Source organism: Clarias gariepinus, chromosome 10 (genome assembly GCF_024256425.1).
Source record: "Clarias gariepinus isolate MV-2021 ecotype Netherlands chromosome 10, CGAR_prim_01v2, whole genome shotgun sequence".
In the NCBI taxonomy this organism is placed as follows: Eukaryota; Metazoa; Chordata; class Actinopteri; order Siluriformes; family Clariidae; genus Clarias; species Clarias gariepinus.
This window is the reverse complement of record NC_071109.1, coordinates 25,648,639-25,661,746: the sequence shown is the minus strand read 5'-3', so window position 1 is coordinate 25,661,746 and position 13,108 is coordinate 25,648,639. Positions and strand designations below refer to the sequence as shown.

The 13,108-nt window shown below is 36.1% G+C and overlaps 1 protein-coding gene across 1 annotated transcript; it reads left to right on the top strand.

The window, feature by feature from the left end:
- The first annotated feature begins 332 nt into the window (after positions 1 to 332).
- LOC128531974 (phospholipase A and acyltransferase 3-like) lies at positions 333 to 2,762 on the top strand. Its single transcript, XM_053506173.1, has 4 exons — positions 333 to 439; positions 593 to 698; positions 914 to 1,182; positions 1,359 to 2,762. Exons 1-4 carry the CDS (start codon positions 425 to 427, stop codon positions 1,467 to 1,469), a joined length of 501 nt encoding a protein of 166 aa, XP_053362148.1. The 5' UTR covers positions 333 to 424; the 3' UTR covers positions 1,470 to 2,762.
- The last annotated feature ends 10,346 nt before the right edge of the window (positions 2,763 to 13,108 follow it).

Genomic DNA, 13,108 nt, shown 5'->3' with positions numbered 1-13,108 from the left:
TAACAACACACCCATATACACCCATACGAAAGTCAAACTGGAAGCATGACAGCATTATGACACACCGGATCAGCATTGCAGTCTTAATCAAACATCATTACTGCTCATTAAGGGTCATGAGAACAGTATGGAGTGTATATTCAACATGCACACATACTTTGTTGTTATAAGTTGTAAGTTGAACACATGTAAATTCCAGAGCCATTTACCTACAAAAGCATTAAAAAAACATACATTTGAATCAGTGCATTAAAGGTTTAAATGAGCTGCGTGACTGTGATTGGTGTATCAGTCAAGTTGACAGTAACTGGTTCGGTGCCTAGCTTAACATTTCTCTTGTTTTTTCCAAGGGTGGGAAAATGAAACTGAAAGCTTCACCACACTGTTGTCTCTTTAAACACTCAAAACTTTTCTCTGCATTACGATGGAACCAGACCAGGTATAAAATCCCCAAATTATATCTAGATGTCAATGTTTTCATGCTTTTGTTATTACAAAGAAGTATAAATTTTGAGATTTCCTAAGATTGCATAAATTGAATAACTTAAAATAAGCATTATTTTAAAATGTTTCTAAAATGATTGTGAGTTAGCCTGAGAGGAAACCGGAGCCTGGTGACTTGATTGAGATTGATCGTGGGGCATACCAGCACTGGGGCATTTATGTTGGAGATGGCTATATCATTCACCTGGTTTCATGTGAGTCATTTCCATACAGTATACTATAAGCTTAGGATAAATTTAAATAAATAATTTTAGATATACTATTATATTATAGGAAGTATTTCCAGTAGGACGCAGTATATATGTACTGTAGTTACTTATGATTATGAACAATTATATGGATTTAATAAACATCTGGATTGATTTTAGTACGAGACTTAGTTTATATTGTTCCTTTTATCACACTATAGCTGACTTTGCCCAAGCGGCTTCCAACAGCTTGGCGTGTATGATGGAAAACAAGGCAGTGGTGAAGAAAGAGAAGCTCAGTGATGTAGCTGGCAATGACAAGTACACCATTAACAATCAACTGGATACAAAATACAAGCCACATCCTGTCGATGAAATTCTAAAGGAAGCAGAAAGCTTTGTGGGAAAGGATCTGCCTTATAGTGTGGTCTCGAAGAATTGTGAACATTTTGTAACATGCTTGAGATACGGGAAGCCTGAGTCTCAACAGGTAAAGCATGAATTATCAAGAGTTTGGGGTCTAGTCTAAAGCCAGAGAGACGATGTACAATTTCTACTGATCACGTATGTCGTGTTAACTCAGTACCATTTTGTTTCAAAATATGAAACAAAAAAGCTGCTATGATTATTTAAACTTGCATAGTTTTATCTCTATGCTACTTGCAGGTCCAGAAAGCTGTGGAAGTGGGCATAGGCATGGGTGTTGCTGCACTTCTCGAGGTTGGAGGTCTTGCTGAGTTGACGTCCAGCAACAAAGAAAAGAAGCAAAAACAGTGAGACATTAGATGGGGAGTAGCTGTGAAGACAAACACCAGCAGGGTTTGGGGCTGGACCTAAATCTTTATTCCACTAAACAGCCAATCATTACCATGATCTAATTCAGCAATTCAGTTGGTACGTCTGGGTCCATAAGCAATTTTTAAAATACTGAATACCAGAATGTTTCATGAACTCATTTTGCACGTAGCGATGGTTTCATCCTTCTGTTCAACAGTTATTCTGTTCAGTAGTGTTGAGTCTGGATCTATAGTTTCTAAGCCAGCTTGTGTCTGAAGTAAAAAGTACAAATATCCAATTTCATATAAGGAAAAATGCTTATTGATATTCTGCCACCAAGTATATCCTATAACTTTTTTTAAGGCCTTATACTGCCAAAAAAAGATGGGTGCTGATCTCACCAAATAGCAACAAGTGTTTAACACAAGATCAATTTTCTTTTAATTTTAGTTTAAATTTAGTTTAAGTTAAATAATGGGATTTGGATATTTTTTTTTTATGTGGTTTAGGATATATTAGGGTATACAGATGGCCAATCTGGAGATTTAATACTGTGGTTCAGGAATGTAAGGTAAGGTATCAGTCTCTAATGAAACCATCAGAAATCTAGAATCTAGACTGTTACAAAAACAAAGTTGATGTTTTAACCATTGGTACAGCCTCTTCTATTTCTGATAAGTTGCTAATTTAAGTGAATTGTTGAAATTAATGTTCAGTAAGCTTGTAATGTCAAATGAAATCCTTTTATGATCAAGTTTATATCTTGGTGCTAATTCACTTTCATACGTCCAAATGTTCTTTAACATGTCTGAATAAAGTTTATGTTTAGTTACACTGCTTGTCGAATTGGTATTCAATTTCTGTATCAGCAGTTCCAAGTGTCGTGCCGGCTGTAAGTCACAGTCACAATCTACAGGCATGTACTGTATATGGTGGACGTTGACAAATGTTGTTATGTGAGCTTTATGATTTCTGCCACAGAAGGGTCCACAACATAAAATCTAGTTAAGAAAAATAAATAAAAAACACGTGACCCATCATTTTTTAGACAATTCATTGGACAATTCAGTGCAAATTTATTTTAAATTAAATATACAGTTGATTCAGGATTTTGTCAGAAGGCCAAGAACTATACACTTTTAAGAAAAGGCTGTTTAACTAACAGCCAACCATGTTTCTATTGCAACTAATTGCTTCTAACACAACTTGTTACCATATTAGGAAATTATAAAGAGTTTTTTTTTTTTATCCAGTGGCTGTATTTCTGCTATGGTAAATATAATTATATCAATTTTTTTTTTTTAGTGTACAGAAATGAGGACAGTCAACAAAAAGCTTTCAAATTCAAATTCAAATTTTATTTGTCACATACACAAACATACACAGTACGAAATGTAGTGAAATGCATTTTACGACTGCCATTGACCCTAGAAGAGAATTAAAGTTTACAAATAAGAAATAAATATGAATAAAAGAGATACGATAGAAATTAAATAAAAAAAATTAAATTAAACTAGGAAAAATAGAACTAAAAATAAAAATAGAAATATGATGTGCAAAAATAGAAATCTACTGTACAAATTGAAATATACTGTGGTGTGTGTGCAAATATGCATAGAAGAAAGTGACTTTGTGCAGAGGTTATTAAAGAGTCTTTGCGCACTGGTCCAGGATGTAAACGTAAAACTGTAAAATGTAGTGTAGTTGTGAAGGAAGTAATAAGGTGTGCAAAGTTATTAAAGTGTCATGGACATGTTTAAGGTGTGAGGGCAAAGAGAATGCTTGTGGGCTGTTATGATCGTGTTCATATATGAATCATGTACTGTTGAAGTAAAAAGGGTTGAAGTTTGTGCTCTGACATACACTGTCTAACTCTGGGACCTTATATAGACAGGTGTGTGTCTTTTAAATTTATGTCCATTCAACTGAATTTACTACAGGTGGACCCCAATCAAGCTGAGAAACATCTCAAGCGGAAACCGGATGCACCTGAGCTCAATTTTGAGTGTCATGGCAAAGGCCGTAAATACTAATGTACATGTGATTTTTTTATTTTTAATAAAAAATTTGCAAGAATTTCAAACAAACTTCTTTCACGTTGTCATTATGGGGTATGGTTTGTAGAATTTTTAAGAAAAATAATAAATTGAATTCATTTTGAAATAAGTCTGTTTCACTGTGAATACTTTCTGGATGCACTGTACTATGATTTAAGATTCAATTTAAAGTGTTATTTGTCACATACATGGTTGTACAGCAGTAGTGAAATGCAATTACAACAACTCCAGACTGTGCAAATTAAAACATTTTAATAATGGATAAACACTCTAATAAGAATAAATATGTACAACTCATGTGTGTAACAAGACTAGTAGATGAGAATATAAGTTATTCTGTGAAAATTTACAGACTGTAATATAAGATGAATGTGCAAATATACAAACGGTAAGCTTTATTGTCATGGTGTTGTAAAGTGACTGTGTGACTGTCCAGCAGTGCAGTATTTTATCAGTTATTGCTATGGTTGTAATGGGTGTGTGAGTGTGTGAATGAGTGTGTGTGTGTGTATATGTGTGTGCCCTGCGATAAATTGGCACCCTGTCCAGGGTGTACCCTGCCTCGTGCCCTAAGCCTTCTGGGATAGGCTTCAGGCCTCCCGTACCCTGAATACAGGATAGAGCGATATAGAATATGAGTGAGTGAGTGGTTGTGTATTTAATGCCCTCATAGCCTGGTGAAAAAGCTTTATGTTCAGTCTTTCAGTTCGTTCCTGAGGGACTGAAGTCTCTTGCCCGACAGGAGCCACTGAAACAGTTTATGATTTATTGTGGTGATAAGTGTCTTTAATTATGCGCTGTCCCCTGGACCTGGACCGCCTTATGTACATGTCCTAAAGACTTCCAACAAAATCTTAAATAACATATGACAGATAACTATATTGGTTTCCCAAATAGCGAGTAATTTAGTTTTTTTTTATTACAGTTGCTATTCAACTGTACTGTGTGGCCCCTATATGCCACAAGTGGGCACAACTTACCATGTTGTGGTCGTGACTTAATTATTTTGTTTCATACGTGTTAAACCATGTTGTTCATTTATGTTTAAACATGAACTCTGCTTCCTATGCTTAGTTAAATTGTGGTCTAGGACTTTGTTCCCATGAGTAACTGTGTAAATGTGATCTAACCTCAGCACTCGTGACTTTTAGGATATGCAAATGTGTTGCATTAACTTTGAAGCTGATATAATAAGTAAACAAGAAAAAACGTTCCCACAAGGAGAAATGGAAATTATGTCTATGCCAGTAACATGATATAAAAACATCTTAAACGTCAAAGTCACCTTGCAGGAAAAGTAAATTAAGTAAGTTAACACAGCAAATTCCCCAGTGTTAAATTAAGACCCAGCTGGACAGGATAAGGATAGGATAATGTCATCATTACAGAAAGGTTAAATTATTGGGCTGCATCAAGCAAAGAAAACAACTAAGGAGAGTTACTGAAATTACTGGAACTGGATTAAGAATCCCTTAAAAGATTATCAAAACTATCCTAAAACTTTGTGAAAGAAATGTGGTTGAAAAAAAAAATTTATAAATAGATATCAATAATAAAACCATAGCTATGTTTTATAGTATAAATAAGAGCATTGCCATACACACACAGTGTGATGAGAATTTACAGGACTGGGACTATACACCTGTGTGATCATAAGAAAACCACTTTTTTGAGAGACCTGTATTACAAAAATCACATTTTTATTGTGTATTAATTGTGCCACATTGACTGTAGAGGCTTTAAAACTTGCCTGTTGGATTGTAGAGGGAAAAAAGCCTATAGAATAGAAATAAACTGATTGTAGTCACCACTGAATGTTAAGGTGAAGACATCTGTTCTGAGGCACATAGGGAGCTCAACTTCTTGGATATGAGAACACGATATTCAGGGCGTAGATTATGTTTGTATAAAATGTAACGGCTGAGAGGACGAAATCACAGCTAGGATATGAGCTAGAATCTATTTTTATGAATTTACAAAAGACATCCAATGCGTTAGATTAGTATAAATTAATTTTGCACTGTACTAACTTTATTTCAGCAGCATTGCCACAGCAGACCATTTGATCCACACACAACTTGGCACAGCTGTTCAGCCAAATACCTTTTCTGGCACAATCCCTCCATTTTTCTAACCACCGACAGTGGGACTCAAACCCAGCTCCTCAGATGCTCAAAGCAAAAACCTAAGCCTTAGCCACCTAGACCATCAAAGGACTTTTTTTGTATCTCCAGCAATATAATTAATTCATTGATCTTATATTCCACTTATCCTGTGTACAGAGTCGCAGGGACCTGGAGCCTATCATAGGACACAAGGTGGGGTACACCCTAGACAGGGTGCCAATCCATTAGAGGGCACACACAATGGGCAATTTGGGAACACCAATTGAAAACCGGATTATCCGGAGGAAACTCACCAATGGGGAGAGCACGCAAACCCCATGCACCCAGACCGAAGGCGGGAATCAAACCCTCCACCCTGGAAGTAAGAGGTGACAGTGCAAACCGCTATGCCACCATGTTGCCCTTATATCCCACAGAGTGCCTAATATATAAAATGTATACAGCACTGTGCAAAAGAATAATGGCTTTGTTTCCTAAATTACTGTTCACTGCTTTTTATAGTTTTTTTTGTATTGTAGAAATAATTTTTTTGTGACTACATCTTTGCTCTACAGCAGATATTTGCTACATACTGTACAGTATATACAGTTTATACAGTATCTTTATTATGGCCTAGACCAGTCGTCATTACAGCGTCTCCAACTTGTTCAAAATGCAGCGGCTCGGTTGCTGACTGGTACCAAGCGGCGAGAACATATATCTCCGGTGCTTGCCTCTCTTCACTGGCTTCTTCTTATCTTTCTGAGCTGTTGTCTATGAATGTTCCACCCAGAACCATGAGATCCAGGATTCAGCTCATTTTAACCACTCCAAAAACAAAGCTAAAAACCAGAGGGGACAGAGCATGTGCTGTGGCTGGCTCCAGACTTTGGAACAGTCTGCCTCTGAATGTCAGATCTGCACAAACTTTGGAGCATTTTAAATCGTTATGGATGTTTTTAATTATTTTACTTATTTTACTTTAACTGTTTTTTTTTCCCTTAACTAGTTTGATGTATTGTATTTTCCTGTATTTTTATTGTGTGGATGTGTTTTTTTTATTATTATTTATTGTCTGCTTGTACAGCACTTTGGGCAGCACAAACTGTTGTAAATGTGCCATATAAATAAATTTGACCTTGACTTTGACCTTGTACTGTATATACAGTAGGTATAATCCTATAACTGAAATATTTAAAATAGGAAAAACAGAAACACGTCTGAGAACAGCTCTATCTGTATGAGACATTCCTCTGCATATTTCTTCATGCTACAAAATATGCACCATTAAAAAAAAGTTCTGTGTACGATAAGACATCGTTGTGCACTTTGATTAATTTGGGTAGGCTGGTGGATAGACTTGTGGATAATGGCTCTCACTGTGGATTGCTTTCTCAAAACCTTAGAAATGGCTTTGTAACCTTTACTAGACTGATACATAGCAGTTATTTTATTTCTCATCCGTTCTTTAATTTCTGTAGACCGTGGCATGATGTGTTGCACTCACTGTCCTTCACTTTGTCAGACAGGTTCTATTTAAGTGATTTGTTGATTCAACAAGTCTGGCAGTCAAATTTAACTAAGCTTTCCAAACAATGTGGTTAATCATAGTTCATTCATGATTTTTCATGACTTTTTCACAGAACAGAATTGTGAACGGCAGTTAGGCTAATCTATACTCCAAGCATTTCTAACTTTTTGGAACGGATTTAAAGTTATGAGCAATGAAAAATGTACTTTGATACTTAAACAAGTTGCACTACAGCTCAAACAGTTGCCAAAAACAGTAACACACTAGTTTTATCAAATAACATTTAACACTAAAAACAAATGAAATAGAATGAGCTCACCAGTGCTGTTTACTTGAAAAATAAAATCCTTTCCTCTTTTTTTTCTAAATGAAGCAGGCTAGGCCCCATCATACAGGTGATCCTTGGCTTTAATAAATCCAAAAGCAAGTCCCTTTATTTCATAAACTCTTCTTCTTAAACACCCTGAATGTGTCACTACTGCACCAAGCTTTTGGTACAACTAAGGTTGTGCTATGGAGACTTTTACGATACTTTCAGAACATACCAAAAAGGTTTCAAAAACAGAAGATAATACATTAAAAAAATCCTTTAGAAAGAAGCCATCTTGACACTATAAAGCACAACTAAAAAACTTGTATAGATGGAATCATTTTCTTGTATTACTCAACCAATATTGCACAAGAAACTACAAGTAATAGAGCTTTATTACAGTACAGTGAATAAATCTTGTGTTTATTTTTTTAAAAATGGCTTTCCCTTCTTTCTCTTAGTCTTCATCTAAAGAGCTTTCAACATTATTTTGAAACTAACATTCAGAAAAAGAATTTGTATAGTTATGATTAGCACTATTAAAACATAATCCAAGATATATTTATGAGTCAAGAAATCCATAACTTCAGGCAGATATCTAAGTACTGCCAAAGTTACATTTAATTCTGTCCAGCCAGTTTTGTGTGATGTTGTGACAGACATACATACAGACAGAAAACCTTCAAAGATAAAGATATCATGAAAAAAAGAACAAGTTCTGAACAATATACAGACAAAACCTGCCCTTTATTTATATAGATGATAAAATTATGTTATTTAATATGTTATGTCTTATAAATTAAGACATATTTTTATAGTGATTGTGTAGAGCGGGCAATCCGTGCGTTTTAGCACACAACACTGTGCTCGCAGTTTGTTATTCATAAGCCACATGAACTGGAAAGGAAAGAAGAATATTTTAATGAATATTAGGGTTTACATTATTACTCAAAATGAATGTTTTTCTTATGCACTCGTGACCACATGAAATTGCCTTTTTAGTTTACTTTATTGGTGACCAATGTCTCAGCCACAGGGTACATTTCCAGTCATCAAGGTCATTAAATTGTCTAGTAGTCTAGCAGAAAGTCAGGGCAGCTAGTAAGGCCATTTTGAAGATGATTATGACCCACTCAGTGGGTTTATAGACCTCTGTATTGACTTTATTGTTATACCAGAAATATACCGATTGTCTAATAGGAGACTTAGTTTACATACCTGACCTTGCCTAAGCAGCCTTGTACAGCACGTGTATGATGAAAGACAAGGAAGGCGATACAGTCTCTCAACCAGGTTAACACACAGGACTAATCATCTCCGTGTTTTTGCAACATTGCACAGAAATGGTCTCTCATGGTCATTATTTCTCTGTGCACACAGCCCAATACACTGTAGACCGGACCATGGACATTGCACCATTTGCAGACATATTGCATAGTGCACACTTGCACTCACAATGTTCATTTGCACACTTCTGGACATTTTCCATTCATTCCACTTTTTATTTGCATTTAAATTTAAATTTATTTTGTCTTGTACAGAAAAGTTTTATATTTCTTATATACTTCGAAAACTTTTATATTTTGGTCTAACTTCCTATAGTTAAACTATTTATTTATTTCTTGCTTCTTTTTACATTTCTCTTTTATTTCTTGTCAATTGTTTTGAAAAATATTAAGGTCACAGGTGGTCGTATAAGCATTTCACTACATATTTTACTGAGTATGACTGTGTATGTGACAAATAAAATTTGAACTTGAATTTAAAGAAAGAGAAACCCGTAGAGAAGTGCATTGTTAAAAAATGAAGTGGATAAGGAAAAAAAACCCATTGAAGAAATTCTAAATGAAGAAACAAGCTATGCAGGAAATCAGCTGCCTTATTGAGTGGTCCTGAAGAATCGTAAACATACTGTAACAGACTTTAAATCCAGGGCAAGGCTGAGCTCGACAGGTCAAAGATTAATGTGTCATTAGTTTGGGGTCAAGTCTAAAGCCAGGCAGACTCTGTACAACTTTCACTGTTCATGTTAACTCACAATGGTGTAGAAAGGGAACTGAAAGTCAGGAAATTGATTTTATGGGGTGCATTGTTCCTTTTTCTCTTTTTTTAAGAAGGCAGCAAAAAGTCATAGTGGAACAATCAAGAAATCTTTTTCCACTTGTCTTTTCTGATAAAAGATGGCAAAAGGAACAAAGAAGTAAACAAATTAAACATTTATAACAACATATCTCGGTAAACCTTTTTACATACATTAACTAGGTAAGATAAGAATTCTTCTCTGAGGAAATGACATCATAATTTCAACATTTCTCCTTTGGAATAGATTTCCAGACAGTGTTCGGGTAGCAGACATGGTTTTGCAGTTAGACAAAAGTAGACTCAAGACGCATTTGGCATACACGTAACTCATCATATAACCTCATACTCCAGAATACGCTAATTCTCTCCTCTATTCTGTATTTTTCTACCCATCCCGAGGCATCTGGAGATTGTACCAGCTTCAGTAGACAAAGGCCAACCCTGCGAAGTTCCTGAGGCATCCAGAGAAGGACCAGCTCCAGCTGGATTCTGCTTTATGATAGTTGGAGTGTAGCATATATATATGTGTAGCATCCTGCTCCTGTGCTCCCAGTGATCCAGACCCCATCTGCCCTCTGCACCTACTGACTCCCTGTGCTGAACTGGACTTCATGTTAATTTAAATAACTTCTGTTATATTGAACTTTTACCTGCACAACACACATGATGTTGTATTATTTCGATGTTATCACTCAGATGAGGATGGGTTCCCTGATTGAGTCTGGTTCCTCTCAAAGTTTCTTCCTATTGACATCTCAGGGAGTTTTTCCTTGCCACCATCACCGTCACCCTTGGCTTGCTTATCAGAGACATTTCATTCATTATTCATTCATCTCATTATTATCTAGATACATTTTCATACATACACACTTCCAAATATTTTCTTTTCTAAAGAATTTTTCTTTCATTTTTGTGAAGCTGCTTTGAGACAATGACCATTGTTAAAAGCGCTATATAAATAAAATTGAATTGAACATTATAATCAAATAACAAATTACAGACAGATTTCAGACCTTCTGTTTATATTTAAGATATTAGAAAAAAAAACAGGTATGCGCCTTCTTACAGGAAAACAATATCTTCAAAGAATTTCAGTCAGGTTTCAGGCCCCATCAAAGTACAGGAAATCCGCTAGTGCCTTGTTTTTAGCTTCGGACCAAGGCTGCATCTTAGTATTAGTCTTACTTGATCTTAGTGCTGCATTCGGCACTATAGATCATAATATTCTCATAGTTTGCTTACAAAATCACATACACTGGGGGAAATAAGTATTTGATCCCCTACAAATTCATTACAAAGAAATGAAGGGTCTATAATTTTTATCATAGGTTTATGGTAAAGGATTGAGACAAAATATCAACCAAAAACCCAGAAAAAGCACATGATACAAATGTTATGAATTAAGTTGCATTTCAATGAGGGAAGTAATTATTTGATCCCCTACCAACCAACAATAATTCTGCCTCTCCCAGACTGGTTATGTGCTCTTGTGGTACACATATTAATTTAAGAAGGTGCTCCTAACAACAATGTGGTTATGTATAAAAGCCACCTGTCCATAAAATCTCCATCTTCCATTTAAACCTCACCACCATCGGCAAGACCAAAGAGCTGTCAAAGCAAGTCAGGAACAAGATTTTAGACCTGCACAAGGCAGGAATGGGCTACAAGACCATCAGCTAGAAGCTGGAGCGATTATTTACAAATGGAAGAAATACAAAGTAACCATTAATGGCCTTATATGCAAGATTTCACCTCATGGAGTAAAAATAGTTATGAGAAAAATGAGTGACCAGCCCAGGACTACACGGGAGGAGCTTGTGAATGATCTCAAGGCAGTTGGGAGCACAGTCACCAAACAAACCATTGGTAACACAATACACCTGCATGGATTGAAATCCTTCAGCGCAGCAAGGCTTCCCCTCCTCAAGAAGACACATGTACAGACCCGTCTGAGGTTTGCCAATGAACAGAGAAAGATTGGGATAAACTGCTGTGGTCAGATCAGACCAAAATTGAGCTCTTTGTCATCAACTCGACTTGCTGTTTTCGGAGGAAGAAAAATGCTGACTATGACACTGAGAACACCACAGTCCCTACAGTCAAGCACGGAGGTGGAAACATTATGTTTTGGGGCTGTTTCTCTGCTAAAGGTACAGATTGACAGATTGCACTGAGGGACCAATGGATGAGGCCATGTGTTGTAAAATTTTGGATGAGAACCTCCTGAAGATGGGTTGTGGATGGGTCTTCCAGCATGAAAATGACCCCAAACATATTGCCAATGCAACTAAGGAGTGGCTCAAGAATAAGCACATTAAGGTCATGGAGTGGTCTAGCCAGTCTTCAGACCTTAATCCAATAGAAAATTCATGGAGAGAGCTGTAAATTCGAGTTGCCAAGCAACAGACAAGAAACCTTAAACATTTAGAGAAAATCTGTAAAGAGAAGGACCACCTCCAGCTGGGTTCTGCTTCCTGGTGATTAGGAGCTACAAATGCTGTGAGAGTTTTCCTAGGTTACAGTTGACACCATACACCATAAAATTTCCTTAATTTGGCAAATTAATTTACAAATGTGTCTGTGGTAAACTACCGTGGATCATTTACGTCATACTTCTGACTTTAAATAAAAACTAGATTTAGACATTTGAGCTAAAAAGTTTAAGAACCCTTGTTTATAACACAATATCAGACTCTACTGAAGTTTTTGTAATAAATTTAGCAGTGAATATGTCCTTTAAAATACACCAAAAAAGGGCTTTTACAGAGGCCTAATATAGGATTAGCAGCCCCACATTCATAACATTGTGGGTCACATTAATTCTTGCATTATTTTACATTATAGCAATGCTAAATTAGGTTCCAGAGGTCTTTGAAGAGAGAGAGTATGAAAATTAAAAGAAGGAGCATCTTTAGCAAGAACAAAGCAGTGATCCAGAGAAATAAAACCTTATTTTCTGATTTTTTCACCACTCATGGAAAGCCTCTCCAGTCAGATTGCTCAGTTGGAACTAAGTAATGTATAATTTATAACAATATTAATAGAACATTTAGGCATTTGGCAGACGCTCTTATCCAGAGCGACTTACATTTTTATCTCATTACACATCTGAGCAGTTGAGGGTTAAGGGCCTTGTTTAAAGGCCCAACAGTGGCAACTTGGTGGTTGTGGGGTTTGAACCTGGGATCTTCTGAACCGTAGTGCAATGCCTTAACCACTGAGCTACCCCTGGCCCACATAGAACATCTGGTTTGGGGCTACATTGAACTAAATATATACAGTGTCTGCCAGGCCTTAAGTGACCTTGAAATATAAAACAAGAAAGCTGATTTGATCATTTAAACTTGGATACTGTCAAGTCGCTGTGGTATTTGCAGGTGTGGAAAGTTGGACTGTGCTTTAGTATTACTACAGCAATCATTCAAGAACCTCTGGTTGCTGTAAAAGTCTTAAGAAGAGATATCAATGATGACAAAAAGTTTGAAAAAAAAAAAAAAAAAAAAACAGAAAAAAAGACTCACCAATAAGTGTCAGCCAAAACCAATGTACTT